The 27,815-nt window shown below is 41.1% G+C and overlaps 1 protein-coding gene and 1 long non-coding RNA gene across 10 annotated transcripts in view; one reads left to right on the top strand and one right to left on the bottom strand.

Annotated features, from left to right (window-relative positions):
• TAMM41 (TAM41 mitochondrial translocator assembly and maintenance homolog) overlaps window positions 1–25,528 on the bottom strand; it is a 32,174-nt gene extending 6,646 nt beyond the window's left edge. The window contains exons 1-9 of one of the 8 annotated variants that reach the window (XM_057404230.1): window positions 25,369–25,528; window positions 23,934–24,113; window positions 22,115–22,207; window positions 17,491–17,641; window positions 15,243–15,392; window positions 12,883–13,044; window positions 10,734–10,796; window positions 531–666; window positions 40–134 (exon numbers count right to left, since the gene is read on the bottom strand). In XM_057404230.1, coding sequence (XP_057260213.1) covers window positions 68–134; window positions 531–666; window positions 10,734–10,796; window positions 12,883–13,044; window positions 15,243–15,392; window positions 17,491–17,641; window positions 22,115–22,207; window positions 23,934–24,113; window positions 25,369–25,506 — 1,140 coding nt within the window. In that variant the 5' untranslated portion in view covers window positions 25,507–25,528 and the 3' untranslated portion in view covers window positions 40–67. Of the gene's footprint in view, window positions 1–39; window positions 135–530; window positions 667–1,406; window positions 1,428–1,914; window positions 2,186–2,588; window positions 2,714–10,733; window positions 10,797–12,882; window positions 13,045–15,242; window positions 15,393–17,490; window positions 17,642–22,114; window positions 22,208–23,933; window positions 24,114–25,368 lie in introns of those variants that run through there. The other 7 variants (XM_057404233.1, XM_057404234.1, XM_057404232.1 and 4 more) reach the window with 7 other exon arrangements.
• Window positions 25,529–25,694: 166 nt separating this feature from the next.
• The window catches only part of LOC130596504 (uncharacterized), a 36,147-nt gene continuing 34,026 nt past the window's right edge, over window positions 25,695–27,815 (top strand). For both annotated transcript variants that reach the window (XR_008971536.1, XR_008971537.1), the window contains exon 1: window positions 25,695–25,813. This is a non-coding gene — a long non-coding RNA (uncharacterized LOC130596504). The remainder of the gene's footprint in view (window positions 25,814–27,815) is intronic.

The following is a 27,815-nucleotide window of genomic DNA, read 5'->3' as shown; positions in this document are numbered from 1 at the left end:
ACTCACACACACAGAAAAATACATTTTCACTCGGAGGGATCTCACTGACTCTGTCGTGGATGAATCCTCACCAGCAGTGAGCATCCCCTCCGTTAGATGGAGTTAAGGCCCACTGAGACCGTTTCCCACACAGCCTTAAAAGAAAATAAACACAAGTACAAAAGCAAGCCCAGAACATATAAAATTCAGTTACATTAAGAATAAATAAATCATTCTGCTGACTGTTCATGCAGAGGGTTATTTCCGAAGTGGTCTTGTTTCCTACAAGGAGATGGGACATGATGTGCTCTTTATTTCACTTTCCAAGTTTTCTTGTATCCCAAAGACTTTCACAGTTCCAAATAATACAGTGGACCCCATTAAGACTTTACTAACACCAAATTACCGGTGTAAAAACAATCAGTCTTTTGTCCATGCTCCTGCCCATATGCAGTTTCCCCTACAGTGTACTTCATCTGGGACAGAAAATACAAGCTGTTACCTCGTCAGATGACTCAACCAGGCGGTTCTGCCAGCACTGCACTTCTTACCTGGGAACTATTTCATTCAGAAGGTCATGACTCCATCCTGAATCTTTCCTTGTGCTGCTCATTTGTATCTGTTGGGGTCTGTTTCTACCACTGGGATCAGTATTCTCTGTTGTTACGAGTTTTCCACCAAGCACACCTAAGTAAGTCAACATCTGATTTCAGATTTCTTTTTACTAGAGGTTATGCTGAAATGTAAAAAATCATATGCTATTTCAAGTCTTCACTACATATGTACTTAATTTTAAGGTGGATAGGGTATATTTTTGTACAAGAGACTTCGAGACTATCCAGCCAAAACCCAAGGTTAATTTAATTTAAGCAGTGGCTTCAATTCACTAGTTCCATTTCTTATAATAGAAACTTCTCAAGTTGGGGATTTTGGCCTCTTTACTGACAGAGAGTGTTAGTGCTGTACATACATACAAACGTTCTCTAGCTGAAGTCACTTCTTATGCAGAATATGCCACCATAATAAGGATAATCAGCCTCCTACTATCAGAAAAGAGGCATTTGATGGGATTTGTCTTACAAATTCTAGATCTACCATCAACAGATAATGCAACGTGTTAGGAATCTGCCTGTGACCTTAGAAAGTTACTACTGAACAGTAACAGTATTTTCCAAGAAAGTAAAAAAAATGAGAGGAAGAGGGACACATTTCCTGACTCTGGATTCAAATTCTGCCACTTGAAACTCAAATATGTAAGAAATGATATTTAACAGGTCCCCTGTGATTACAGAAAGCCTGAGTCATGTTACACACGATAATATATTTGCTGTCTTCTCGCTTAAATTTAGGCTTTGAACTGCTCCCTGGAAATCATTAGCAGCCAATTTTATCCCAATATTTTCTTTTGAAAGTAGATCACTCAAACAAATGTAGCTTGAGAGATGGCCCTATGGATCACAGAATACACCACAAATACAGAGATGCTGATCAGGAATGGTACATTTTATTTCCATTTTTTACCTTTCAATTATTTTTTGCATTGACACTCTCACAAGTAAAATGTTCTCTCCATTTATTTTATTGAGAAAAACATCCAAAATCCACAAGCCCACCCAACTCAGGGCAAGAAATATTCTATTTACAACAGATGCTCCAGATTTATTGTGCTCCAGCACATCAATACTGCCAGAAATGTCCATTCTTTAACGGCATGTTTAATGTACTATGTTATGTACAAATCCAGTTTTCTTTAGTTTAGCTAATTGAATTAAGCAAGGGAGAACAAATGTTATCTTTGTGGACAGTATTTTCAGGAAAACAAGAATAAGGAATCAATTAAATAATAGGTACTTTTGTTCATAAACTTTAAAGGACTCAGAATCTTCTGCCAAACAACACACATTTCATTAATCCATTTAAGTAGCTCCCGAAGGTCACTTTCCTTCTAATGAGGACACTTCTGGCAATGCTTAGCCATGAATTGGGCAGTTGTCCTCTCAGTCTCGGGAAAGGAACATCCAATTTGAATGAAAAGATCTGATATGCGACAAGCCTCTCATTTCAAACACTCTTTCTCACACTGAAAGTCATGGCCAAGGGTTTTTAGATTCAGCGTGTCACACATCTGGGAAAACCCTGACTTTTCCTGAAGTCCACCCTGCAGAAGCACCCAGTAAACATCCTCAAAAGAATCCTAACGGTGAACCTGTACATGAAGAAATAATGTGTTTTAAGAGGACAGTTTCATATCTACTTACAACTCAATGGACTCCAGCTCCACACGTCCCTGGCAGAACTAAACCTGGGACAGTGAATATTTTGAAAGAGCCTGAGGGTACCTTGGAAAATAAAGCTAGCAATGCATAGAAAAGGAGTGGCTTTGGGTTTTAATTCATAAGTACAACCTGATTTCTGAAAATCCAAGCTATAGTGTACAGGAGAATTCATCACAGTATTTACAGACTATAATTCCTTTGCCCTATCACCATGGAACCTTCCCCCACTAACAAAAGTCCTCTTTCAGTACTAAAATTGAGCATGTAAATTATTCAAACAGACTTCTTAAATACACCATCTTCTCAAGTAGGCAAAGCAACATCTGCAAAGTATTTAGTGAAAAAGTACCATTTATTTACCCATACACAGTATGTCAAGATTCAAGATGTCTTCCTTAACCATCCCTTTGTCATTTTATATAATTTCTTCATGCTGTAAGTTACAGATTTCTTTGCCCCTAAAAAACAGAACACCAAAAAGAGACATAAGATTGTAATAAGATTGCAATAAGATTGCCAAAAATAAGGTTCTTACTATATTAAGTATTCCCTAGAAGAATGACAGCCTAATCCATCAGGCAGACATGCAAACAAGCTTCTTGTCACATTCATAACACTGAATAATGACACAGAAAAATAGTTTTCATAGTATCAAGGCATGCAAAGTAGGGTGGCTTCATTCTGAAGGCCTGACGACGGTGCATACAAGCATACTGTATAGACAATGACCAAGGTATAGCAAATGTACAGAATGATAAAACTCTTACATGCTAAATACAGGCAGGGTTTTAAACCACCTCTGTCTGCTGCAGACTCTCACCAAACCAGTATGTGATGCTTTCCATGTCTTTTCTGACCTACTGCTAGATAGGTTGTCAGGCTCTACTCTTGCCTGGTAACAGACACCACCAACCTGACAGACTATATTCCACCACAGGACCCAAGCAGGACTCTCCAGAGAAATCCAGGCTGTTAGGTGTGCAGGTTAATGAGCTGGCCACGTCTGTGAAAACCACCAAGTTCTTGAAGCCTTTTGGCTCTTAAGACAGAAGCCCACCACCAGATGCTGTAGATAGATGAGGCCTAATCAAGAACCACAGCTGTGCTACAGCTGTGCAGCCAAAATGTTACTGAAGGGATAAAGGGGAAGGAGAGAGAAGGGTGAACCAAGACAAAAGAAGAGTCTTCTCAAGCAACACAAGCAAACTCCTCATGACTGGTACACAACAAGCTTTATACTTCCAAATCCTACTTCGACAACTTCTGCTAACCAGATTTTAGTTAGCCTTGATTGATGCTATACATCGGGCACTTGACTGCCTTCTTGTAGAGCATTTCTACACAAGAGTTCAGAAGCATCATGCTGATGCTCATCTTGATGAAATGTACCAACCCAGAGCATTGCTCTGCAAAGGCTTGTGAGTTAAAAAAAAAATGAGTTTTTTCACAGGATATGTGTTGCTGACTCTTGAGGTGGAAATCAAATTGTTTCAATGAGGTGTGAAGTACATTATAACCTCCTTGAAGATTCTGTTATTGCCTCATCCTAACTAATGGCAGCTACCATTTCATAACTGAGAATAGCAGCATATCTGCAAGAGAACAGAACTGCCTGACTTGTGTAACAAAATGACATCTGTGTCCCTAGGTAAAATTAGATAATATTGAAACGATGATGGGTATGGAAAACCAGATTAATAAGGCATATACACAGGTGAACTGAAAGAGCTGGAAATAACAAGATGATGACGAACAACTGGAATTTGGCAACACTGCCAGTATCAGAAATATACCAGTGTGAATACCCTGCCACATGGATGTTGCCTGGACCACTTTTGCTTCGAACCAACCTGCCTGTCTCTTGTTTACAATAAACCTCAAGCGAAGCCAGAATAGCTGTCATGCTCCAGCACCACCCTGCACTAGCTCACAAGTAGGGAGCTCTGGTGAGTACCACACTGTTACGCTAGGCTTACAATGAAGGAAGGCATTTCTCAGTTTCAGTAAAGCTACAGAAGGATTTTGCAGCAGTCACTGCCCCCAAGCTTTTCCAAGTTGTAGACAGAAAGGGACTGAGGATGATTCCTACACAATTTTATATGGTTTACCCTTAAACACTGCTGAAGTTCTACCAGAGATGAGCCTTCCCTTATAGACAGAGAGTAAAAAGATGGAGCCTTTTGCTGGGTTTAGTCGTTTAGTATTTGGAAACTTGAAATGCTGTTAGTCTTGGCATTTCAACAGGGCTCGGACATCCGAATCAGTGCAGCTCCTTGGTTTTCCTCCTTCCAGATTTTTCTGATTAACAAAAATCACCCCAGAACAAAAAAACAGAGTGACTTTCCAGATTACAACAGTCTAATCACACCCTTACAAACAAAACTGAAAAGGCAAGTTCTTAATGCTGCACAAACAGCTTTCATTTTGACACTTACATGCACAGACTAAGAAGTATACTTTGTTTTACTTAACTGCAACCCTTCTTATATTCAATAGAACACGGTTTGCCTGACAAAACTTGCTAAAAGTGCAGAAAAGCAATGTAGCCAAAAATCACAGTCTGACACCACAGAACACAAGGGAAGATCTTCTGACCCAAGTTTAGCCATCTGCTGCACTGGACATTTTATTGGGTGGGGAAAGGGTATGATAATATTTGATTTTGAAAAGACCTTAGAAAGTAATCAATTTAACACTGAGTATTTTAAGATGCATTCAGCATCAGCAGTCTAGAGTCACAAGAAGTCAAATGAGTATGCAGCAATAAGGAGAAGTGCATGCTCCATTTCTGAAGGAACATGATGGACAGCAAAAAGCCTATCACAACAAATATGCTGTACATGATCAGTTTTGCACTGTCTCTAATTGCAATTTAAACAAACTCAACTGTACTTTTTGTAAGGAATCATCCATACATTCACTTTTCAACATGTGCATCCCATATGTAAGCTCAAACTTCCCTATATTTAATAGGTTTTTGCTAAAAGTAAGCACGCTAATGAACTCACAATGGACTTTTCTTTACAGCATCTCAACTAACAAGTAAATAATCATGTAAATTTTGAAGCACCTCACATTATCTGCATTAAAACTGCACAGAGTTGCAAGAATTCCAGCTGCAGAATAAGGCCAGACCGAGCTCAGGTAGAGCACATAAATGAGAGAAGTGCTTCCAATCTCCAAAGTTAAAACTATGTAAGTGTACAGCTTTGGAATTTACCGTCCATTCTCCTAGGTACTATCCTTGCAGGATACAGCCCCTCACATGCTGGAGCTGCTCTGCCAGAACCAATGTTCTGCTGTTCCAACGAAGCCAGTGTACTTCTGGAAGCGCAGTTTAGCATGTGGCAAATCAACAGTGAGACAGCTGATACAGCCCTGCAGGACTGTAATTAACTGTGCTGGCACTGCAGCCTGCAAGTCAGCCTGTTCCATCAGCTTGCCAACTTACCCTGCCTCTTGCAGCAGCTCCACATAAAGAGGTTTTTCTCCTCCATATTTTCCCCCTGCAGGGAGCACTCGCCTCAGCTCCACCCACCAGAGCCTTATGTAATAAATGCTTACATTTCTGCCCTAGCACATCAGGCTACAAAGCAAAATACAGATCTGTACATACAGCTGGTTTCTTAAAGCAGCCCTCAGGGTGATGAGTCACATCTGTAGTAAAAGTTAATGGTTGCAATTATGGTGCAGTCTCAGCATCTGAAGCAGTTGGACCACATGAAAATGTCTTTCTACTTCAGCTATGAATCTATGACTTGGTGGTTCCACCCCACCCCCCACCCCCCCTTTAGATTTTTCCACTATATGCTACAGAACAAAGACCTAATGCACATGGAATCAAGACCACAGCATTTCAGAGTAAACAGCAGTTGTATCTGGTTTTACTTAATGATCCATGTTCGTTTTTTTGGAAGCGTCAGTGTTGTAAGACATTAATTTGGCTATAAGTCCCCCACAGTTTCCCAATAGATATGCCTGGCTGCGATATTCTGTATTTCCTTTTGAAAAGAAAAACTAATGCACATACTGCTGAAGAACTGGCATGTGGAGGCAAACAGTTACATGCTGTTAGTGTTTCATGCACATGCAAACCTCTTAAACATTTACAGTGCAGTGGTGTATGCAGTATCTGCTCCGGCAGATGATGAAGACAGCAGCTATCACAAATACACAGAATATTGGGTATGTAAACCTCCTCCTTATAGTTCAAAAAAATCCCTTAAAGACACAGGATATTAACATCCCAATTCTAAGTAAACTAGTGTTATTCAGAGCAGCTACAAGCGTTTGTTCTAACTTAACAGCATCCTGAACAATCGCTTCAACTGACGCTTTAATGCATAGTATCTTATTTACAAGTAATTTTCAAGGCTGCAGCACTCCTCTAGGAAGACACAAAGAAGAAATCTAAGCTAAAGAAGTTCAACGTCTCCTTCAGAGGAGCTAAATATAAGAACTTCAGAGTTAGTTCCCAAAGACTGTGCAGACTATGGCTATGTGGGAAAATAAATCAAGCGATGGTGCCATCCCTAATGGGAAACAGAGAGGCAATCCCACCACAGACTTGAAGAGATGCACAGGCACATATTCAAAAACTAAATAGGGCATTTAACAACAAACAAAAACACAGAGCTTGAGCTCAACTCTAAAACCACACTGGCAGAGAAAGACAAAAAAGGTTCTCCTAAATGGGCTGAAATTCTTTATTTTGCTTGTGCTCCTTGACAGTGATGTTAATACACAGCATGCCATCTCCGCAATGAGTACTGCCCATTTAACATTTCGTTTACTAACAGGCTGTACATTGGGCTATCATGCTACAACCAGAGAGTAGGCATTGTTCTAGCTCTTGTTGCTGATAAAATAACCAGCCAAGGAAATCATTTTGTGTCCTCCCATTACATTTCAAAAAGAATGATGGCCATGCAGTAAGAACTAATTCTTTTGAAAGCAGACACAGGACAAAAGTATTTGTACAGTTACTAGGAATAGCAAGAAAAAATAGAGCTTATTTAGTGGAGCCACTGATTTCAAGAATATCTTTCATAATTCTCTTATTTTAGCAACTATTCTTTACACCAGCACAGAGGGACAGAGCCATAATACTCTTCCTAAAATCTCTATTAGAAAGCGTGAGAATAAGTCTTAGGGGAACAGAACATTAGACAAGAGTTGGTTAAAGACTGAAGAAAGGAATGCAGCATCCTTAGGGATTACATTTAAAATTCAATACTTTCCTACAAAACACATTCCTTTCATGAGTCAATCAAATACTTTCAGCGTAGGAAGCACAACGTTTTGTCTGTGTACATGTGTATCTGTACGAACAGGAGCTGATCAGAGCCCCAGGAAATGGCAAAGTGAGGTGCTCAGCATTAATGCCTGCCCTCTAGTGACCAAGCTTCACAATAAGAAACTGGGAGAAAACATCACCAGAGGATACAGTGAGAATTAACATAAACTCGATCAGAAATGTTTGGAGAGAAACATTAAAAGAATCCCCACAAACAACATGCAAAAAGCTTCGACCAAGCCCTAACCCCATGGGAGCCCATCCCTCCTCCATCCCAGGGCCGATCACACCAACACACACCTGATGGAATGCTGAGGTCATGTGCCTGGTCAGTTAAATTTCATTTCTTCCTTGATGTGCACTACAATGTAGGGATTTTGATTACAAAAGCCCTATTCCTGTGCTTCCATCCACCTCCAGCAGTGAAGCAGGGGCAGCTCTAGCGAGGCCTACACACAGGCCTGTTGGGAAGCAGGGCTGTTCCTGAACTAGCAGGGGAGGCAACGCTCACCCTGGGTGCAGCACCCATGTCACAGATGCTCCTGGTCCATCTGAAGCTGCAGGACTCCCTTTCTCCAGGCAGGGTGGCTCAGGAAGGTGACCCTACAGGCAAGCTCTGTGTTCATCAAATGACATCCAGAGCTTAGGAAATGGCAGAAATGGTCCTTTTCCAAATCTAACTCATTTCCCTCAGCACATCATCTGGAGTACCCCCAAAGGATCACTCCTGAATTCTGCTGCTAATGGGTTTGGCCAGATACTTGCAGAAGTGCATAAACACAGTTAAAATAAACAAAGCTAAACTATGCTAAAAGTAACAGAACACCTCTCCCAGGCATCCTTGCTCAAATTTGGCTTGTAGCTGAGGCAAAGGATCACAATCACTTTGCTCTACCAGCATCAAACTGCAAAAAATGCACTAGTAGGAACAACATGGGTTTTGACTGTGTTACTCTATGAAGCTGGCTGATTAGAGGACTACTAGAGTTTGTTTTAAAGGGAAAAAATAAAAAGCACCACAACATGTGAATCAAAAAGCAGTTAAGACTTTCAAGGCAAGAAAAGGCATTTCACAAATACCTTCTCTTGGATGCACAAAGTAGAAAACATGGTGAAAATTACAAGTCCTACTAAAAGATGCATTTGAGGCCCCCGAAGTCCTAGTAATGATATAGGGTGTGATTTACCCTGTGACACACAAAAGGAGCTAACAATTCTCAGAGGTGATTTTCTGTTTATGGGAACAGACAGAGGGAAGCATAAAGGATCTGACAAAGCTTATGTGTTTTTATTCATACTCTTGCCGTTACACACAACCTGCTTTGCTATATGGGTCAGTCAGACTCCTGACTTCCACAAGCACCAAATTCAACAGGATAATTATTCTTCCCTGTGAGGGCGCTGAGGCGCTGGCACAGGGTGCCCAGAGAAGCTGTGGCTGCCCCATCCCTGGCAGTGTTCAAGGCCAGCTTGGACACAGGGGCTTGGAGCAAGCTGCTCTAGTGGAAGGTGTCCCTGCCTGTAGCAGGGGTTGGAAGTGGATGAGCTTTAAGGTGCCTTCCAACCCAAACCAGTCTGGGATTATGTGATATCTTTGTCTTTGACCTTTCCCTCCAATTATTTCACTCTAGAAAATCTACTCACCATGGTTTTATAAACAGATCGGTTACAAGGTGGCATTTCTACAAGAGGCATGTTATGATACAAGAAGTCTTGACCACTAGCTGGTAATTTTGACAACAAATCCTAGAAGAAAAATGTCAGCTATTTGGCTGGAAACCTTACAATTAGAAATTAATACTTGCAATATGCCTAACTCATATAAAACAAACAATTGTTTTCTCAAGTGGAGTTAAGTCCTTAGTCTCCTCCAGCTACCAAACAAAGTTTTAATCCAGAACTAGACTATTAACAGAATCATATAAAAAGTACAATTGCTCCTGCTTATTTTACTCAGCAGACCACTAACAGTCCTGAATACTGCAACTGGTGTTTTTTTACAAGGAGGTAGGAAGTGTAACATGGAGCAACCATCTTTAATACTAAATGGGAAGGGAAGAGCACCTGTAGAAGTCTGGTTTAAGGACTGCTCAGTAGGAAATTATACAGCTGCTTTTAAAACCAGTAATGGCATCATTTGTATATAATTGCTTTTGTGGGAGAATTAGGAACAGGTATGAATGAGTTCAGAAAATTATTTGAGTAGCTTCATGCAAGGAGTTTTCACTTTACAGGGATTCAGAGTAGCTCCTGATCAGTTTTAAGAAAATGAAGGCTTAGGTCTCAAGTATTTCTTTCAAATGGAGCTGCAGCGCTTTCAGCTTTTTAAACTGTAAAAATCAGGTCCCCTTAAAGTCAGATATATCCCAGAACCCAGAAAAAATGATGAAGCTCCAGCTATGCAACTGGCAGTAACTTTCATTTAGTTCAGAAGACCCGGATAGCTGAAAAACATCCCTAGTTTCCCATTTCCTAGTTTCTACACAGGCAAGTCTTCTTTCCCTTCTAACCTTCCCTCTCATTGACTTTATAATATTCAAGTCTTTTTTCTGAAGTGATTAATTGTGAGGTATGAGAGTTACAGTAATATCCAATGCTCACCAAGTATAGTATTCAAATACCTCTGGTATTTGAACACCTGAAGTCTTCATATACAGACCTGTCTTCCAAGCCTGACAAAAACATCAGATCCTATCAAAGTTCTCTCCCTCAAAACTCATTCCCTCCTTTATTTTATGATGAAATAATCTTACAGACTACATAACACACTGATACCATGCACTGATCATTTAGGGATCCACTCCCACATAGAAAGCCAGAGTGAATTATGAAGTATTTTGTTTCCTTTTTTTAATACGGACAGAGCAGAAGTCATGCACATAGCCAAATCTGGCCCACATATAAAATGAAACTGAAGTCAGAAGCTGGTTTTTTGCTACTTTGGGGTTGTTGGACGGTTTTGTTTAAGGGTCATATAGACTCCAATTCCTTTTGGCATTTTACAGTTTCTCAATAGTTATATAAAGCTCCTGCTTTAAACATTACCTTTATTTTCCAGGGGCTTTCAATTAGACACCCAAAAAGTTTATTCTCTAAACTCTTGCAGCCAGTCTTGGGGCCTTATGATTTTTACTCTGCGAAATCAGAAGGCCTATGTTGATGGAAATCACACTTGTTCTTACCAGCTGTTAGTATGGTTTTAGCACTCTGCACTACACTGGAAGATCTCACAATTCTTGAAATGCCTGCAGACAGAAAAGCACACAGATGTTACCCATCTTCAGAGTTTCGTGGGTTGTTTTTTTTTATCCTCCAACATATGCAAATAAAGTTAAAACATTTTTCCACTTCTATAATAAATCCAGCCTGAAAGGAAAACATACACTTAAACCTGTTCTGCTTTGTCACACTAATTGAAAAAATTCTTTAAGCTTTTTTAAGTATAACATACAGAAAAAGCCCTAAATCAATATTAAACCAGATAACCTGTAGGAATTAATCTAATTAATTTATTTAGTGTTCCCACTATTTCTCTACCAAAATGATTAGTCACAAGGCATCCAGAATAGTTTCATCTAACTGCTGGTATATTGACTTTCTAGAGCAGAACCAATTCTACTCATTGTTTACTTCAGTGTGAAATCGGCATTTTGCTCTTCTCTGATCAAGCAGAGATGCCTGTATTGTGCAGTGCTTGTCTGGCTGGTTTCAGTTATCAGCTTTGGAGATAAGGCTGGTTTAGCACTTTGCACTGTGGCACATTCAGTTCTCATTGTCCAGCAGTTCTTAAGTATTAATGGAATAGAATATAAGACATGAAAACTTTTTTGAAAGGCCTCAGGTTTTATCTATTCGAACACATCTGTAAAGCAGACTGCCATGTGCAGAACAAAACTGTGACAAAAACTGTACATTATTACAGACTCAGAAATGTAAAAACTGTACAAACTGTACAAAACTGTACATTATTACAGACTCAGAAATGTAAAAACTGTACAAACTGTACAAAACTGTACATTATTACAGACTCAGAAATGTAAAAACGCAGGCAGCCCCTGAGCTGCCCTTCCAAACTGAAAGTTATTCTGCATTAACCAGAGTGTAGACTATAATTTCAAATATTAATTCCTTCAAATCTACGACTATAATGAAGAACAAAACTTCAGGAAATCCATTTAAAAAAGGAACACAATATTCCATCAAAAAATAATTTGGGGGGTAGGGAAGGGAAGGAAACAAATCATGTTGAGCTAGTAAAATACCTAAGGACAATGCAATTCAGCTTGAGTAACCAACTTTGCCTTGTGGGATTACCAAATGGCTTGTCCTGCCTTTTATCTAGATTCTTGAATTAGAAAAATCTTTTGGACATAAAAGTCAAAGAGGGGTTTTGATTTTTTCTCTTAAGAGTACAAAGTGCACGGATACAGTCACAGCCCTGCCTGCGATACCCCACCAAAACACAGCTGCAAGGAGAGTTCTCTCAGGGTGGACAACTCAGAGCTCGAAAACTATCTGCAGCTCACAACACTGCAGCTCCTGCTACCAGGTTCAGCTACTGTCACATTACTGCTGCAGTCCAACCATAGCAGCACAGAAGCTGCCATAGACTTAACATGAGAGAAGGTGGACACCTTGATGTCAAGGTGCAATTCATCCTGTACTCTCAGTGGAGCACTGCAACGCTCAGGAGCTCCCTCAGGAGCTGGCTAGTGTCAAGTGGCTCTCCGGCACCCAGGGAATTTTTCCTGTGCCCAAGGAGCCTGCAAAATTGTCCACCTGGAACTAAGATGTGTCAAGTTCTTTAAGGATGTAAAGGACTCTTCAGGCACCGAATGTTTCCATTTTTAATTCAGTATAAGAAAACACTGATGTTTGCAGCTTTAGCTTTAACTTGCTCGTACAGCATAATCTTGCCTCAGAGAGACTGTGATGGTGAGAAACACCTCAATCTTTCTCTTCAAAGCTTGAGCTCTCTGCCAGAGCTGGGCTAACCATGATGACTGGGAAGAGGAATGTCAGCAAGCCAGAAAATGGATGTAGCATCGCAACGTATGACTGGTAGGATATATATATAGCTTAGTATTTAGCTGAAATTATGCCAGCCAATAAAATCCTAAAGATGTAAACATCCCAAATAGAGTCGGATTGTTGCCATGGTCTAAGGAGGCCACATTAATACCCAAAGACTACTTCTTTCAGGACTAAACCAAAACATACCTTTCTGTATCAGTAGGAATGCTATTTGCTACTATTTCAGCAGAAAATATACAATGGATCTGTAAATCTGTCATGTCTTAAAGGAGATTACAGGCACTGATCTAGACCTACCTTGATGTACCACAAATCCACAGTCAGGGTCATGGGCAACTTGCAATAGGATTTCTTCCACGTCTCTGTTTTTCCCAGGAGGGTCTACCAGAGAAGTTATCTTTTGTTGCAGAGTCCTTGGCAAAGACATCAATTGTGCAAATTGTCCTTCTGGACTTTTATCTATCTGAACATTATGAAAAAATAAAACAGCAAAAACATCCCGTGTTAATAAAGCAAAGTCACTTTCTCAAAGAAGTCAGAAAAGTCTTTTGACTGTCTCTGACCTCTGATAAATATCTCCCAGAAGATGATCCATTTCACTTTGAGGAGTCACTGACAATGCTAATGAAAACTTCCCAAGCACTGGGAAATGCAGTATCCCAGTTCTGAACCTGAAAAGTTAACTCACTGCAAAGATGTTGATTTTCATCCAGAGAAGACTAATGTACACATATGATCTTGCTGCCTCTGCAAGCAACTTTTCATTGAAACTGTATCATTTCTGCTCTATCCAATTTCCTTCGGAAATATAAGTACACTACAATGAGAAAAACAAAGCTCCCAAAAGACCACTTAGCTCAGCTTCTTCTGCCTGAACATAATCAAACTGCACACACACACACTTCAAGTTTCGTTTGAAAAACATTTTCTCTGCTTTAAACTCAAACCACATCTGGTTTTTATAATGTGAAGGAAACATTCATTCCACATTTTCCAATCTAAGTCAGAAATACAGTGACCCCGTTTTGAACACAAGGATACCAGCACGCAGGCCTGTACATGTTTATACACCAGGTAAGCACAAATACTGAAAAATGCATAAAGGAGCAGCTCTCTCCAAAACTGAAGGAAAACATGAAGAGCTCAATTCCTCCCACACAATGTTTTAGACAGTTCATGGAGACATCAGACAGGAGTCTAGCTGTCCTATACACTCCCTTTAGTCAATGAGGGGAAAATGATATCCAGATGAATCACCCACTGACTACAGAGGGAGCCGACAATGAGCAGCCTCTTAACATTATGTGGGAGGAATCCACGCCTGAACCAGAACTGTAAGAGCTAGTGTCTGCCTTCAATTGTTTCTGAGGAATCTTTTAAGAAAGAATTTTCTCTGTAACTCTGAGAATGTGTGCTTGGAGAAGAGGTTTCTGTTCTGCATCAAACAGCACTCCTGATAGCAGTTATCCTATTCAGATGGGGGGTAACTGCCAACAATAAACCAAGGTGCGAAGAATAACATATTAAAGCACTTTGCTCAAAATCAACAGTAAAATGATGGCATTTAATCAACAGCTTTGATGACTACTATGGAATTATGGCCAGATTTATTATTCAACAACTTATCAGTTGTATGCTACCAGGATTTGTTTAAAGGTATCACAACAGGGATTAACCTAACTAGCCATTTCCTTCGACAAAGCATTACTGACTCTTTTCAAAAGCCATGTAAATAGCTCTTCCACTGAACTGTTCAAAAGCACACTGATAAGAAAACATGGAGACAGCTGCAGTATAATAGATTTGCCTACGCTGTACTCCAAAGCACTGCAGTAAAATTGTTTACTGTACTCAAGCTTGCTTCCATCTGAACTTCAGTTTCTAAAGACACATCCTAAAAGGAGACACATGGGAGATAATGACCAAGGTAACTTGAGGATGAAGAGATACCATATCCATGAGACAACCCATGTTACCTGTAACTTCACGTTGAAATGCGTATCACACTTGAGTATCCACACACGGACATGAATACTGGAAGAGGAAAAACTGCTACTGAACCCCTGAATATAGCATCTCTCCCCTAATTGCAATCACACACATTATGCCAGAAAGGTGGAATTCAAGATACTGGTAGTTTTGGATACCTGTTTCCCAAAAAATAGGGAAAAAATGGCTTAGTATGGGTACTTAAAGATAATGCCAGAATTTCATCTGGGTTTAGTCAACTGATCTTCATAGCTAGCGCTCTAGGTTTTTTTTGTCAGATGCAGTTTCTGATTGCAGCTCTAAGAAGTTGCACCTCTAAGTTACAGCCTGATCTTTTTAACACAACCCATATGTTTATTCAGCACTTCCTAGACTGGTGTTTTCATATGGTAGTCATTAGAGCATGCGTTTTAAAATGATCTTCTCTCGTTCCCTTGCTAGGGCTCTAGTTCTATGCCCATACTCAAACAAAATGAACAGTAGTTACTACATATGCAGAGACTGGTATTTAAGGCAAGTCTTCTGCTTGCAGAATTAACTAAACAGAAACATAACAAACAGCAAGTACAGTGACTACAACTGCTCTTAGTGTACAATAGAATTCCTGCCTTCTGTCAATGTGATAAAGCACTTCCACTTGCTTGTTTTAAAAATGTTTTGAAGAACACTTGCCTCTAGCCTTCCCAGATGATGCTTGTATACCACTTGAGGGCAGTCCTGTAGTATGTTACTGTACAGCTTCTGAAAATGGGGAACATTAGGTTCCACTATGTTCTGCACTTTCGATCTGTCTTCTCCTACTATCATTCTGAAATCACCTAGTCAAGAAAAGAGAAACAGTTAATTCATTAGGAAAAAATGGAAACTCAAAAAGAATATAAAAGAAACAAACACAGTAAAAAGCTGTAGTCTAAAACTTTATTTTCCAATTCTACCTATATAATCCACTACCAGGTTCACCTTCCAACAGCCAAAAAATACTATTCAAATACCTTCAAGCACAGAAAATAAGACTCAGAATTGTTATGTGCCCTCTTGTGTGCTGTACCATCATCAACCCATGTGTCCACATTACCCCTTGGTCAACAAAAGAAAAATCTACCTTGAAAGAGGTAGTAATTGTATTTGAACCATGCATCAGTTTCAACAGAATATACAAATGGACCAGCCCCAAGTCTTTGTATCCAGAAACAAATAACCTTCTATTTTCCAGTATTGAAAGAAAGTAATTTGCATTGCCTCTGCACTTCAAGGGCAGTACCTGCTAATGGTGTCATGGAAAGATCACAGTATCATCTTTTACTCATCAACTTTTCACCCTACTATTTGGTTATTAGTTTCAAAAAGCAGCTCCTTTTAACACCGGTTACTGACCTTTACATTTCCTTTTATGATAAATGACTGAAAAGTTTCAAAGAGAGTAAGTTAAAAGACAGTCTGTGATAGAGCATTCATCTACCTCCATTGGGTGCTACCCTGGTAGCTTCCAGGGTTACCAACCAGGAGGTAGAGGCTCTGTGCAGCACATACGAACAAACAAACTCCTGAATCAATTCATTTTCCTACTTCCCACATGCAGGAGATAAATGTTGTTGCAAGGTGGCAACTTGCTACATCACTGAGTTTATTTCAATTTATGCCAAGCCACAAAACAAACACTTCCCATAGAAGCAGTACTGACTCACTGCTCTCAAAAACATACAAAAATAAAAGGATAAACATTTTCCAAACTAAAGCATGAGCAACTCTCTTCAGCAGTTTCCAAGGAGACAGATTGAAGTAACCCATAAAATCAGTTTTGCCTACTAGTACAGCCTCTGAAAGACTTAACTAAAACGGCAGCAAAAAAAAAGTGTTACCAACAGTCTTTCTTGAACATTCCCAACTGGGAATTAGTGCTTTAGCTTTGTTCACACAGCAGAGCCAATTTCAGCTTACAGCATGGTAACTGATCTCCCATGGTTTTGGGAGGATATATAAAAAAAAGTGTATCTTGGTCAGCAGTGCTCACCAAGAATCTAATGACATTCCTGGGTAAGTTTCAGGCAGGCAGGTATGCAGCCCTGTTCCAAACATCCCCAGTTAGCAACCTTTAGCCAGCCCGCTCTCAGCACAATCAAGTGTTGTATTGAAGAATCGCTTGGAGTAATTTCTTACTTTTTTTTTCCCTTAGAAATTCATACTGATCTCATAACAAAACGAGAGAATTCTCTTACAAAAAAAAGTGAACAAATACGAATGAGGAGGTGAGTGTTAAATGTACACTGGAGGATCATAATCTGGATCACAGAATGCCAGAATGCTTTGGGTTGGAAAGGACATTAAAATCATAGGCAAGGACACCTCACACTAGACCATGTCACCCAAAGCTCTGTCCAACCTGGCCTTGAACACTGCCAGAGATGGACCATTCACAACTTCCTTGGGCAACCCATTCCAGTGCCTCACCACCCTCACAGTAAAGAACTTCTGCCTCATATCGAACCTGAACTTCCCCTATTTAAGTTTACTAAAGAAGCCTAAACACAGCACATTCAGAAAGTAAGAGATAAAGTATGGGTCAGGCTATCAGATGAATCAACATCACACTGAGAGTGGTAAGACATTTCTGCCAAAGTTTTGAAACATTAAAAAAAATATTTTCCACCCTTTTCCATCACCCATACTTAGCTGTTCATAAATCAAGCAGGCATAAGGTTTTGCTTATGCACCTATACCTGCATTCTATGAATCAGCACAATTAGTCCTACCAAGCTGTTATGAAACACAGCATTAAAATACAGTTGCTGAAGCATGCAAGAGTGCAGGCCCAAAGCAAGAGAGCAGATGACTTACTATGTATTAGAATTCCTACTGTGTTACAACAGCTTCAACTACAGCTTTTCTCTTCAGTGACATCAGACACCATATACTAACCAGTATAGGAGAGTCCTGCAATCTGCGTATAGAGGTCTTCTTCTGAGAAGCTTTCTGGTAACATGAGAAAGGCTGCTGTGACTGCACTCTTCAGATTGCTCACAAGAGCAGCTTGTAGCTTGCTATTCTCATTCTGTGTCAGGATTTTCACCTGAAAAAGCAGAGTCATTGGAAGCAAGACTTCAGGGAAGTGCTACTGAAGATGGACCTAGAAATGTTATTCAATCCATCATGAAAGTAAGTCAGAAATTTATTTAAGATTAGATCCTGTTATTTTGGTACAAAAAATAATAGTGTCCCCTTGTATTTACACAGTGGGAGAGATCTTAACAGTTCAGCAGCCTGCTACAAAAGGCTGTTTTTACAAAGGGCTGCTATAAGCAACAGCCACTAACAAATCCCTAAAGAGCTATTCACCTCTTCATAGTCATAAATTTAAGATTAATCAAACAGTAAACATGAATGTACTAACAGAAACAATTCATATGTGATTATGCAATAAGGAAAAGACCACTATCACACTGAAAGAGAACAGAATAACAGAAAATGAGAGAGGTTTTCCCATTCATCTGTATTCTGTTCTTTTTTCTAACAGAGGACTCTTCTGTCGCATGCTTTAAGTAGTTTGTCAGACATTAGTTGTTCTCCCCAAAGCAGCAGAGCTTTATTTCTTTATTTTGCACTTTGCATGAGCAGAACATGAACTCAATGGAAGCTTCACAAGTACATGAAGATCACTGCAGTTGAGCGTTTACGTGCCACAAGGAAAAGTTTGTATTCAGGAAACATACAAACTGTTCCAAGACCCACTACAGAATTCAGTCACCTGGGATATGGAAATATACCTAAATAAAAAACAGGTCTTCAGTAAGAACTGAATATAGACACACATTATTATAGAACATTAGACAGATGAAGTCAGCCTGGTTTACAAGATAGCTAATTGTGCTCTTTCTGAAACAACTCTTCCAAAGAATACCTCCATGTTGTGAGTTCCTGTCTCTTTCAATGTTCTGGTTGAGCAATACTGTCTTCTTATAAAGGGCAGCTTAACATTTGTTTACTCTAGAATATCTTAAAATGCAAACCCACTGGCAGTTATTAACAAACATATCCAATGTGCTTTTCCTCCCCTAAGGCCCATTCACACACAGGTTAGCTGCAGTATTACTTGAAGCTTTGCCCCCAGATATAACCTGAAACAGCTAAGGTATCCTTTCAAGGTAAGTATTTTCCTTTATGAATGTATATGCTTTGTTAATGAAGAAAAAATAAAACAAAAAAACCCAACCACACAACAAAAAAAAACAACTAACCCAGACTCAGTGAAGAAAGTATGAGAATCAGGCATACTGGCTACACAAAACTCCTGTGGCAGAAAGGACGTTGACAAAGCAACATCATGGCTGGCCAATACAGTATTCAAAACATACTTTCAAATTATGAAGTACTTTAAGAGGGATAAGACTAGGAACAATATCTCATTTTGATGTGATGGTGAATGCAACAGTATACAGGCTGCTCGTTCCAATCGTTCTGCACGGGTTTGCCTAACATCAAATCTGTGTGAGAGTCTGGAATTGGTCCCAGGTGGATTTCTGAAGGATGTTTTCCCTTCTTCGTTTTTCACTTTAAAAACACAGATCACTGTGTAAGCAAACATTTCAGAACTCTTCCTAACTTCTCCTGCAAGTTATTTTGTGGTTTTTAGCATCAGAATGAAGACAATGCTCAAACACATTAAAATAGGATAGATTCATCTGCCCCGAGTAAATCTTATTTCCTTGAAAACCATGGGAGTTTACTAAATGCATGCAGACTTGCTCAAGTAAGTCCCAACAAACAAGACACACTGCTCAAGAGGATAAACTAATAGTTAAAATCTCACCACCTCATTCACTTACACGTACTTTCGTAACTTGCTGCCACAAGAAAACTCTAAGGAAAGACAGGAGAGAAGCCTGTGGCACCCTAAGCAGGCCCACCCACTCCTTATACCTTAGGCTAGCCCTGGAAATAACAGCAAGGTACAAACTAGTTTTAAAACACCACAGTTACAGGCTTTTCCAAAGGTGAAACTCAGCAAAGATGCTGTTCCTCCTCATGGAAGGCTGCAGACTTGCCTTAGTGAAGTAAACCAGCAGTTTAAAGATGGAAATGTTCTACCTTCACTGCTCCAAAATTGACAGACAAGAAATTGCAGACATGTGCAAAGATACTTGCAGACAAACAAAACACACAAACCCAGTATCATTATCGAATAAAAGATGCTAAAAGCACTATTGCAATTCACCAGTTAGCCACATCCACACTACTAAATATCACAACAGGATTTTTCCATTCTCTTTCAAAAGATGTTTTTACAGTTTTGGACAATGGAAAATATCTGTAAACAAAACTGTGCTCTGCCACTCCTCCGTGGGAATTCTAGGATAGAAAAAACCAAACCTCCCACCACCTCTCTAAAATAATACAAGATATTTCTATACACCATTCATACTCCTCTCTTTCTCACCTCACTTCAATGTATTAAACACTTCCTTCTCTTCACAGTTGCTCCAGAACAACAGTAAATAGAGCTGCTTACACCAAAGCCATTGTTACACGCTATGTTGAACAAAAGATTCAGTAACACTTCATATGCTTTTTAAAATCTTCTTCCTCTGAAAAGGAATTATATGTCACTTGTGCTTATTTATTTTACTTTTTAGGTATGGCAGCTTCGCAGCCAAGGAAACCTCTCAGCTATGATGAAATTACAACCTAAGTTTATTCAGTTTTTCAGTAGAGTTAAATGGGAATTTAGCTAATCAGCATTAGAAATACCATACAGGATGAAAAGCCAATAAACTTCTAACACAAACAAAGAAGCCTGGGAAGAAAAGTCAGCATTTCCAAGTGGCAATTCCAAACTCCATCTATTCTGCCAAACATTCTGGAAAGATTACTTGGTCGAGGCAACCAGTTTCTAACAGAAACAAAACCTCCAGTGAAAATTAAACCAAGATTTTCAATCCAGAGCAAATGTTTTAGCTCATGTGCTAGAATATCTTGGATAGCTTTCACTCAGAGTGACAGCTTTGTAATGGAACACCAGAAAGGCACTGAGCTCTTCCTCTACTATATAAGAGTGAGGAGAAAATTCCCAAACAAACTGTTAAACAATATTAATCTGGCTTCAGTCAACTGTGCCTAGAACTGGCACAAACGGTAAATGGTATGTCAGAGATTATAATGCGTCAGAAAACAAACCTAACCCTGTGATCCCTCTAAAAGAGGCTTACTGTATATTTTTCAGGGGGTAAAGCAAGCTTTCTATCACTGCCACTTATAACATATATATCAAACATCAAATCAGTTGCAAAGCCAAAACCAGCAGACATTTGACATCCATACCACAGAGCTAAACAAATTATTTGGTCATTTTTGGCCAATATGGTGTAGCATTCAAAATCCCAGTTAGTGATTTTATAGCTTCTACAGGAAGAGGCAGTTTAAACATTCACCAAGTATTCTTTCAGACCCCTTCTGTAAGTCCTGTAGTCTTTACTGAATGCAAACTCCCCTGAGCATTAGGAAAATAATTTGGACCGATTTCTTCTTCTTTTATCTATTAAATATGCACAAATATATCTCTGCTGTCTTGTTAGCCATCAAACAAAATACCTAATTCCACCTTCTCGTGCAAGTACATACTCCCGCTGAACTTAATCAAAAGATACAAAGCACAATTTATATGTATGAAGAAGATGAAAAAGCCTAAAATAAAGCAAGGCAGCAGAAAAATGCAATTACACTGAAAATAAATAGTCACTACTCACTGTTAATGTGAAATTCAGAATTCTTCCTTCAGTTATTTTTCTCAATGTATTAAGTTTCATGCTTTATAAAGGTAACAGCTGTTCTAACTTGTATCATGCTGTAATAGGTCTCCAGAGACACAGAAAAGCCAGTAGTGCTGAGACAATCTATGCAAACTTTCACCTCAAATATTAAGTTCAAAGCATTAATTAACTCCTGTTATAAGGCTTGAACAGAGTTCTTCCCCCCCTTCTCCTCTGAAGAAGGGCTTAGCACTGCTGCCATCTACTGAAAGCACGAGTCAGGCTCCCTTGAAAAGTAGAGGCCTCATTTTTTGACACAAACATGGAGGAGAAAACCCAACATGTTTAACACATGGTTCAGTCAGTTACAGACTTTTTCACACAATTAACCAGACAGTAACTGAACAGCAAAGCAGCTTTCATCTCTAAAGATTTCCATTACTCGGGTTACATTTTGGTGACTCCTATAATTTGTTATAAAAGGTAAATATGGCATTAAACATGAAAGGGACTTGGAGTTAACATAGTCCAGTTATTTGAGATTTACTACAGGCAGAAAACTGTGATTACCTTTGGGGGTGGACTTTTTCCATAGAACACAGAATATCATTAAGGACAACATTTCACTTCCTTTCTGAGAGATGATCCCTCTAGGCCTAGACTCCTAAATCAGGGCAGGTTATTTGTTCAGTTCTGATGCACAGATCCTTAACAGTTAAAGTTAAAACTACAACTGATAATTTTGCAGCCCTGTGATTTCCTGCATTTCAAGGCAGATAACTGAAGAGACCGACAGTTACCGGCTTCTGTAGGCGTCCAGCCACGTAGAGGGTTTTCCAGTGGAGTAAATCATCAATCAGGGTATCAGTGCTAATTACACCATATTTTATCATCTGGAAAAAAAAGAAAACAAAGGCTTTTGAGAAAACCACATACCTGCACCATTGTCACTACATGATACTTACTCACTGGAACTATCATTAATTCTAAGGAACACACACCTCCAATGAAAAACTGGATGCACAACAAGAAATCATATTTATGGTTTTATGAACACAGGAACAAAAAAAGTGCTATTTACATGCAAACTTATGGGGGAAAAAAAAAGTGGAATGCACAAAACTCTTTCAGGTCCTTTCTAGAATCAAAGTTACAATAAAGTCACTCCAGAATCAATCACTACAGCAAAAGACTTCAAATCCCAAAGAAACCTAGTCTAGACAGACATTAAAACAGAACAGATCTGATTACTGAGATACAACTGTTTATGAAAAGATTTTGGAAAGGTTACAATCAGTTTTCTACCAGTCAAATGATACAATATGATCCACAGTATCCTTCATGATATTGAAAGCTCTCAAGAAATAGTTTGTCAGAGACCTAAAAGAAGCAAAACCCCTACACATTTCTGTGTACTGTTGGGGGAGGGGGGTAGTGTGTAGCAGGGACTTTTCTCTTTTGCTCTTTGATGTTAGAAAACAAACTGTGATTTTGTAGCCTATTTTATGTAACTGGAAAAAGATGAACTTTCAACAGCTTGTTACCGATTTATGTTTCCAAATATTATCACCACACCAAGGTAGCCAGCTCCAGAATTTCTGGATAAAAGAGGTTCATACACAGTGATATGACAGGTCATTACTGTACGATTAAGGGCAAAGAGCCAAGGACAGAATTTCATAGCAAAGATCCCTGGTTCTTAAAACTAAAATCCCTTTTTACACCAAACGAATAAGGTTTAAACCCCAAATTCTTGCCTCATACAGATGCCTTCAACCAAAATAGCAAGTATGCAAAAGACTACTTCATCTAACTCTCCAACTTTCTAGGAAGAATTCTGACATATATCCAACATTATTGCAATCATGCATGTCCCGAGAAACTTCCATTAGGTATATATTGCTCATATGGCATTTTTCCATGCCTGTCCTTCATTTCTTTTAATTTCCCATCTGTCTTAAAAGAACTTGCTTTCCCTATGTACAGTTTGTTACCACAGGGCAAAAGTTACTCAGAATCAACACCAAGATTGACAGACGCAGCGTATCCCTCCTCTGACTCCTATCTGCACTTCTCCTTACCAAACACAGTCTACAAGTAGATGCAGGAGTAGGACTTGCTGAACAAGTACTATTTACCTAGAATTATTAATCATACCCAAGCTTCACAGGTCAGGACCTGAGCCATTAAACACAGATGTAAATTTCAACTTGCTATGATAAATACTTTCATTTTATGTCGAACAGTAAGAATCCACTTGGCAATTATTACATGCCCAACTGCTAAAATTAAGGCCCCATTTCCTCACAATACACTTTACAACCACCAAAGCTGCCAGACAGCAAGTAATAAGGAATATAAAACCACTTTCTGTAGTGCTTTAGTTTGAAAACACAAACATTGCTCGCATTTTTAAAGTGCAAGAGCAGCTGCTCTGTTTGCTTCGTAATTAATATGCTGTTTGTGAAGGTTTTGAGACATAAATATTGTAGATACGAGTTATGAATCAGTTACAATCCACCAGATTCACTTCCTGCACAGAAATCTACTTTAAGCTCATTATTTCAATACTTCACACAGAAAAATTTGACTTCACTTACTCAAACTACTTGTACTTACCCTACCATTGCATGGCACTAACGTATTGTAGTAAATCCCTGCTCCGTAATTCTGCACACTGTTTATCTGTTTTGGCCCCAAAAGTTTTAGGAAGGAATAATGACTCCTGTTCTTTGTTAAGTTCATCATATGCCACGTCACAGCATCATCAACAGCAAACACAAAGTCCAGCATGTTGTTCTGTGGATAAGGAGAGAAGTGTTGGGGTTTTTGTGTCAGGAAGCAACCAGTATTAACCATATTGATCTAAGGTATACACAGTATCGAACTTCCAGCCAATTATTTTTCACCTGAGTAAAACTGTAATAAATCCAAACCACATGTGTTAGTGTCAGATCCAGGTTAAAGTTCTGATGAAGTTACATGTTTTCTAACCAGCCTAGCAGTGATGGACTAAATATTCCTGTTCTCCTGGTCAAGGGACCAACCTTCAACCCTTCAAAAGAAGGGAGCAGGTGAGAGGATCTGCATCATCCCAGTTCCCAGCTCAGCTAACAGCTTAGGCTGCCAACAAACAGGACTTTTGCTGATACACAAGGCTGTGAACAGGGAGGTGTGGGTGGGTAAAGGCATCTGAGCAAGAAACCGCACTTCAGGTACATTCATTTCCTTTGTTGATAGAACAATCCAAGCCCCAAAGGCTTGTAAGGTACAAGACGTGCACTGCTCTTCTGAAGGAGTCAGTCCACACAAACTCCTACAGACACAGCAGATGGAAGTTTACAACATACGCCTGCACAACAGTAATACTTACAACGACACTGCTTCACATTCATTAGTACTGCCTCTCTCTGTGGTCTACTGATGCCAGGCAGCACCTCAGCTCATCAGTTAATACTACTAAAAAGACAGTCTGTTTGCTTCTTTACCCCAACACATTCTTTCGTGGGAGGACGAGATGCTGTTAGAGCTCTGACAGTCTTATTATCATCTATTTTCCTCTTTTCAGAAAGGAAAATCAGGCACATTTGAAACCACGTCTGCGGGGAGTTGCTTAAGAGGCAGCTATAACGAGCAATGCTGCTGATTAACGAGTTCTAAAAGGTCACATAATAAAATCAAATCACTATCTCCAAGCAACCCGACCCCAAACGCTGAGGCAGCGCCAAGCACGCCCCTTGCAGCGTGTTCCGCTGGTGACCAGCACGCGGTGCCCAGCCAAGCCGTAACTCGCTCTAACCCGCAGCGGGGCGGCCCAACGCCGGCGCACACAGGGCTGGAGGGCCCTGAACCACGCTCCGCCCCAGCGCGGACCGGCTCTACCGCCCCCGCTCAGGGGCCCGGAGGTCCCGCCGCCACTTCAGGCCCAGAGCCGGCTCCCGGTGACGCATGGCGCCGCCGCTCACGGAAGCGTGGGCCCCCCCCCCCGCCACACGCCAGGGACTTGGGGAGAGCCACGGGGCCGGGCCGGCCCGGGGGAGGCCGCCGCGCTCACCTCGCCGGGCCCGGCCTTGTCCCCCGCCTGCCGGAACACCCCGGACCCGTACGCGAAGGCCAGGCTGAGCTCCTGAGGGAAGTGCGCCAGGACCCGCCGGAACTTCACCCCCGAGCTCGACAGCGCCGGCAGCGCCATAGCGCGGCGCAAGGCCCGGCCCGGCCCGGCCCGGCCCGCGGCTCCCCGCCTACCCACTGAGACAGCGGCGCCGCGGGGAAGCGCGGCCGCAGCCGGCAGAGGGTGGTGGCGCCGCCGGCACACAGCGCCCCCTGCCGGCCGGCGCGGGAGCCTCCTGCAGCGAGGCCGGTGTCTGCGGCCTCCCCGAGCGGCGGGCGGCGCGGTGCCGCCGGCCAGGCCCCTTGGGGAGTCAGGGGGAGGGCTCCGGTGCGCCTCAGGTCGAGTTCCTGCGGAGGCTGCGCTGTCCTGCCCGAGCCAGGAGGGCCCGGTAGGCTGAGCCAAGTGATATTGATAGCACCATAGAATCCCAGCCTGGTTTGTGCTGGAAGGGACCTTAAAGCTCCTCCAGCTCCAACCCCTGCCACGGGCAGGGACCCCTTCCACTAGAGCAGCTTGCTCCAAGCCCCTGTGTCCAACCTGCCCTTGAACACTGCCAGGGATGGGGCAGCCACAGCTTCTCTGGGCACCCTGTGCCAGCGCCTCAGCACCCTCACAGGGAAGAGCTTCTGCCTAAGAGCTCATCTCAGTCTCCCTTCTGGCAGGTTAAAGCCGTTCCCCTTGGCCTGTCCCTACAGGCCCTAATGAAGAGTCCCTCCCCAGCATCCCTATAGGCCCCCTTCAGATACCGGAAGGCTGCTATGAGGTCTCCACTCAGCTTCTCTTCTCCAGGCTGAACAGCCCCAACTTCCTCAGCCTGTCTCCATACAGGAGGTGCTCCAGCCCTGATCATCCTCGTGGCCTCCTCTGGACTCGCTTCAACAGCTCCATGTCCTCCTTCGGTATTCATCAAATGGGTTTAACTTTTCCAGTCTTCCCTCCCCCATCCATATTCCAGTTTACTCTCTTTAGGTCACTGCAGTTCTGTGCCCATTCTTCGATCATTTTCCCTCTTTTTTTTTTTTTTTATTTTTTGTGGGTTGGGGTGGGTTTTTTTTCCCCTCATATTTTGCACCGAGGCTTCCCTCAGGAGCTGTCACCAGCTTTGTATTCCTTCACACATCGCCCATCCTCTGAACACAGCCCACAGCCTTTAATCATCGCATTTGTGCTCACGGTTGTCTCACACTCTCCTCGTGCTGAGGCTGCCTCTCTTTACTTTACAAGTCCTACCCAATAAACACATCTGAAACAAAGGAGAGAATAAATGAGTAAAAATGGCTCACAAGACTGTTAGTTTCCACATGATTTTATGGTTTTCTGCATCTGTCTTTCTAAGGGTCATATTTTCTCTTCCTTGGTTTTATAGCGTTCTTTATGCTGTATGCTGCTCTGGCAGGCCACATCCAGTCTGAGGCATTGCCAACCTAAACTTCAAACACAGTTAGCTCTTTAGACATCACTGGACTCGTAATGTCTGCTTAAAACCCACATAGGAAAGGATCTGTTGCAGAAAACACAGTTAGATATGCATAGTGAAGTCTCCGTCAATACCAATGTTTTTGTGATGATAAAGTAGCATATGATAAATTAGCTTCTGTGTGAGCCTGGCCATATTGGAAAGGAGTATCTGAGGCAGGAGAACAATCCTTGTTACTGCTGGCAAATAATACAGAACTGTGTGAGGTGGGTGCCATCATACAACTGCATCACATCTTGCACTTCCGAGCTTTTCTTCTCCAAATTCCCCAGAGAACCAGACCCTTCCTTCTGAAGTCTCCCCCCAAAATACTCACTTGCAGAGGAAAAACTGTAGTATACTGAAAGGAATGTGTTCTATTAGAGATAAATTGTAGAAAATAATCATGTGTTAATTAGAAATACATTGTAAGTAACTGAACTGTTCTGAATACTAAGCTCCCAAAGGTCCAACTATGGCTGGAGTTTGGAGACACTTGCTTTCCACTAGATTGTATGTTGTGTAGTAGTGTCTCTGCACTGGTTATTACTATTATTATTATTGTATTAATAGTATATCATTAATTACATTCAGGCTGGAGAACAGATGCTGGAGATCTCATAGCAGCTTTCCAACGCCTAAAGGGGGCCTGCAAGAAATCTGGAGAGGAATATTTACAAGGGCATGTAGTGATAGGACAAGAGGGAATGGCTTTAACCTGCCAGAGGGGAGGTTGAGATGAGCTCTTAGGCAGAAGCTCTTCTCTGTGAGGGTGCTGAGGCGCTGGCACAGGGTGCCCAGAGAAGCTGTGGCTGCCCCATCCCTGGCATCAAGGCCAGGTTGGACACAGGGGCTTGGAGCAGCTGCTGTAGTGGGAGGTGTCCCTGCCCATGGCAGGGGTTGGAGCTGGGTGAGCTTTAAGGTCCTTTCCAAC

Source organism: Pezoporus wallicus, unplaced genomic scaffold, assembly GCF_028554395.1.
Source record: "Pezoporus wallicus isolate ANWC-B61680 ecotype Strahan unplaced genomic scaffold, APGP_CSIRO_Pwel_v1 contig_5935, whole genome shotgun sequence".
NCBI lineage: Eukaryota > Metazoa > Chordata > Aves > Psittaciformes > Psittacidae > Pezoporus > Pezoporus wallicus.
The sequence above is the reverse complement of the archived record's forward strand: the minus strand, read 5'-3'. Positions and strand labels throughout refer to the sequence as shown.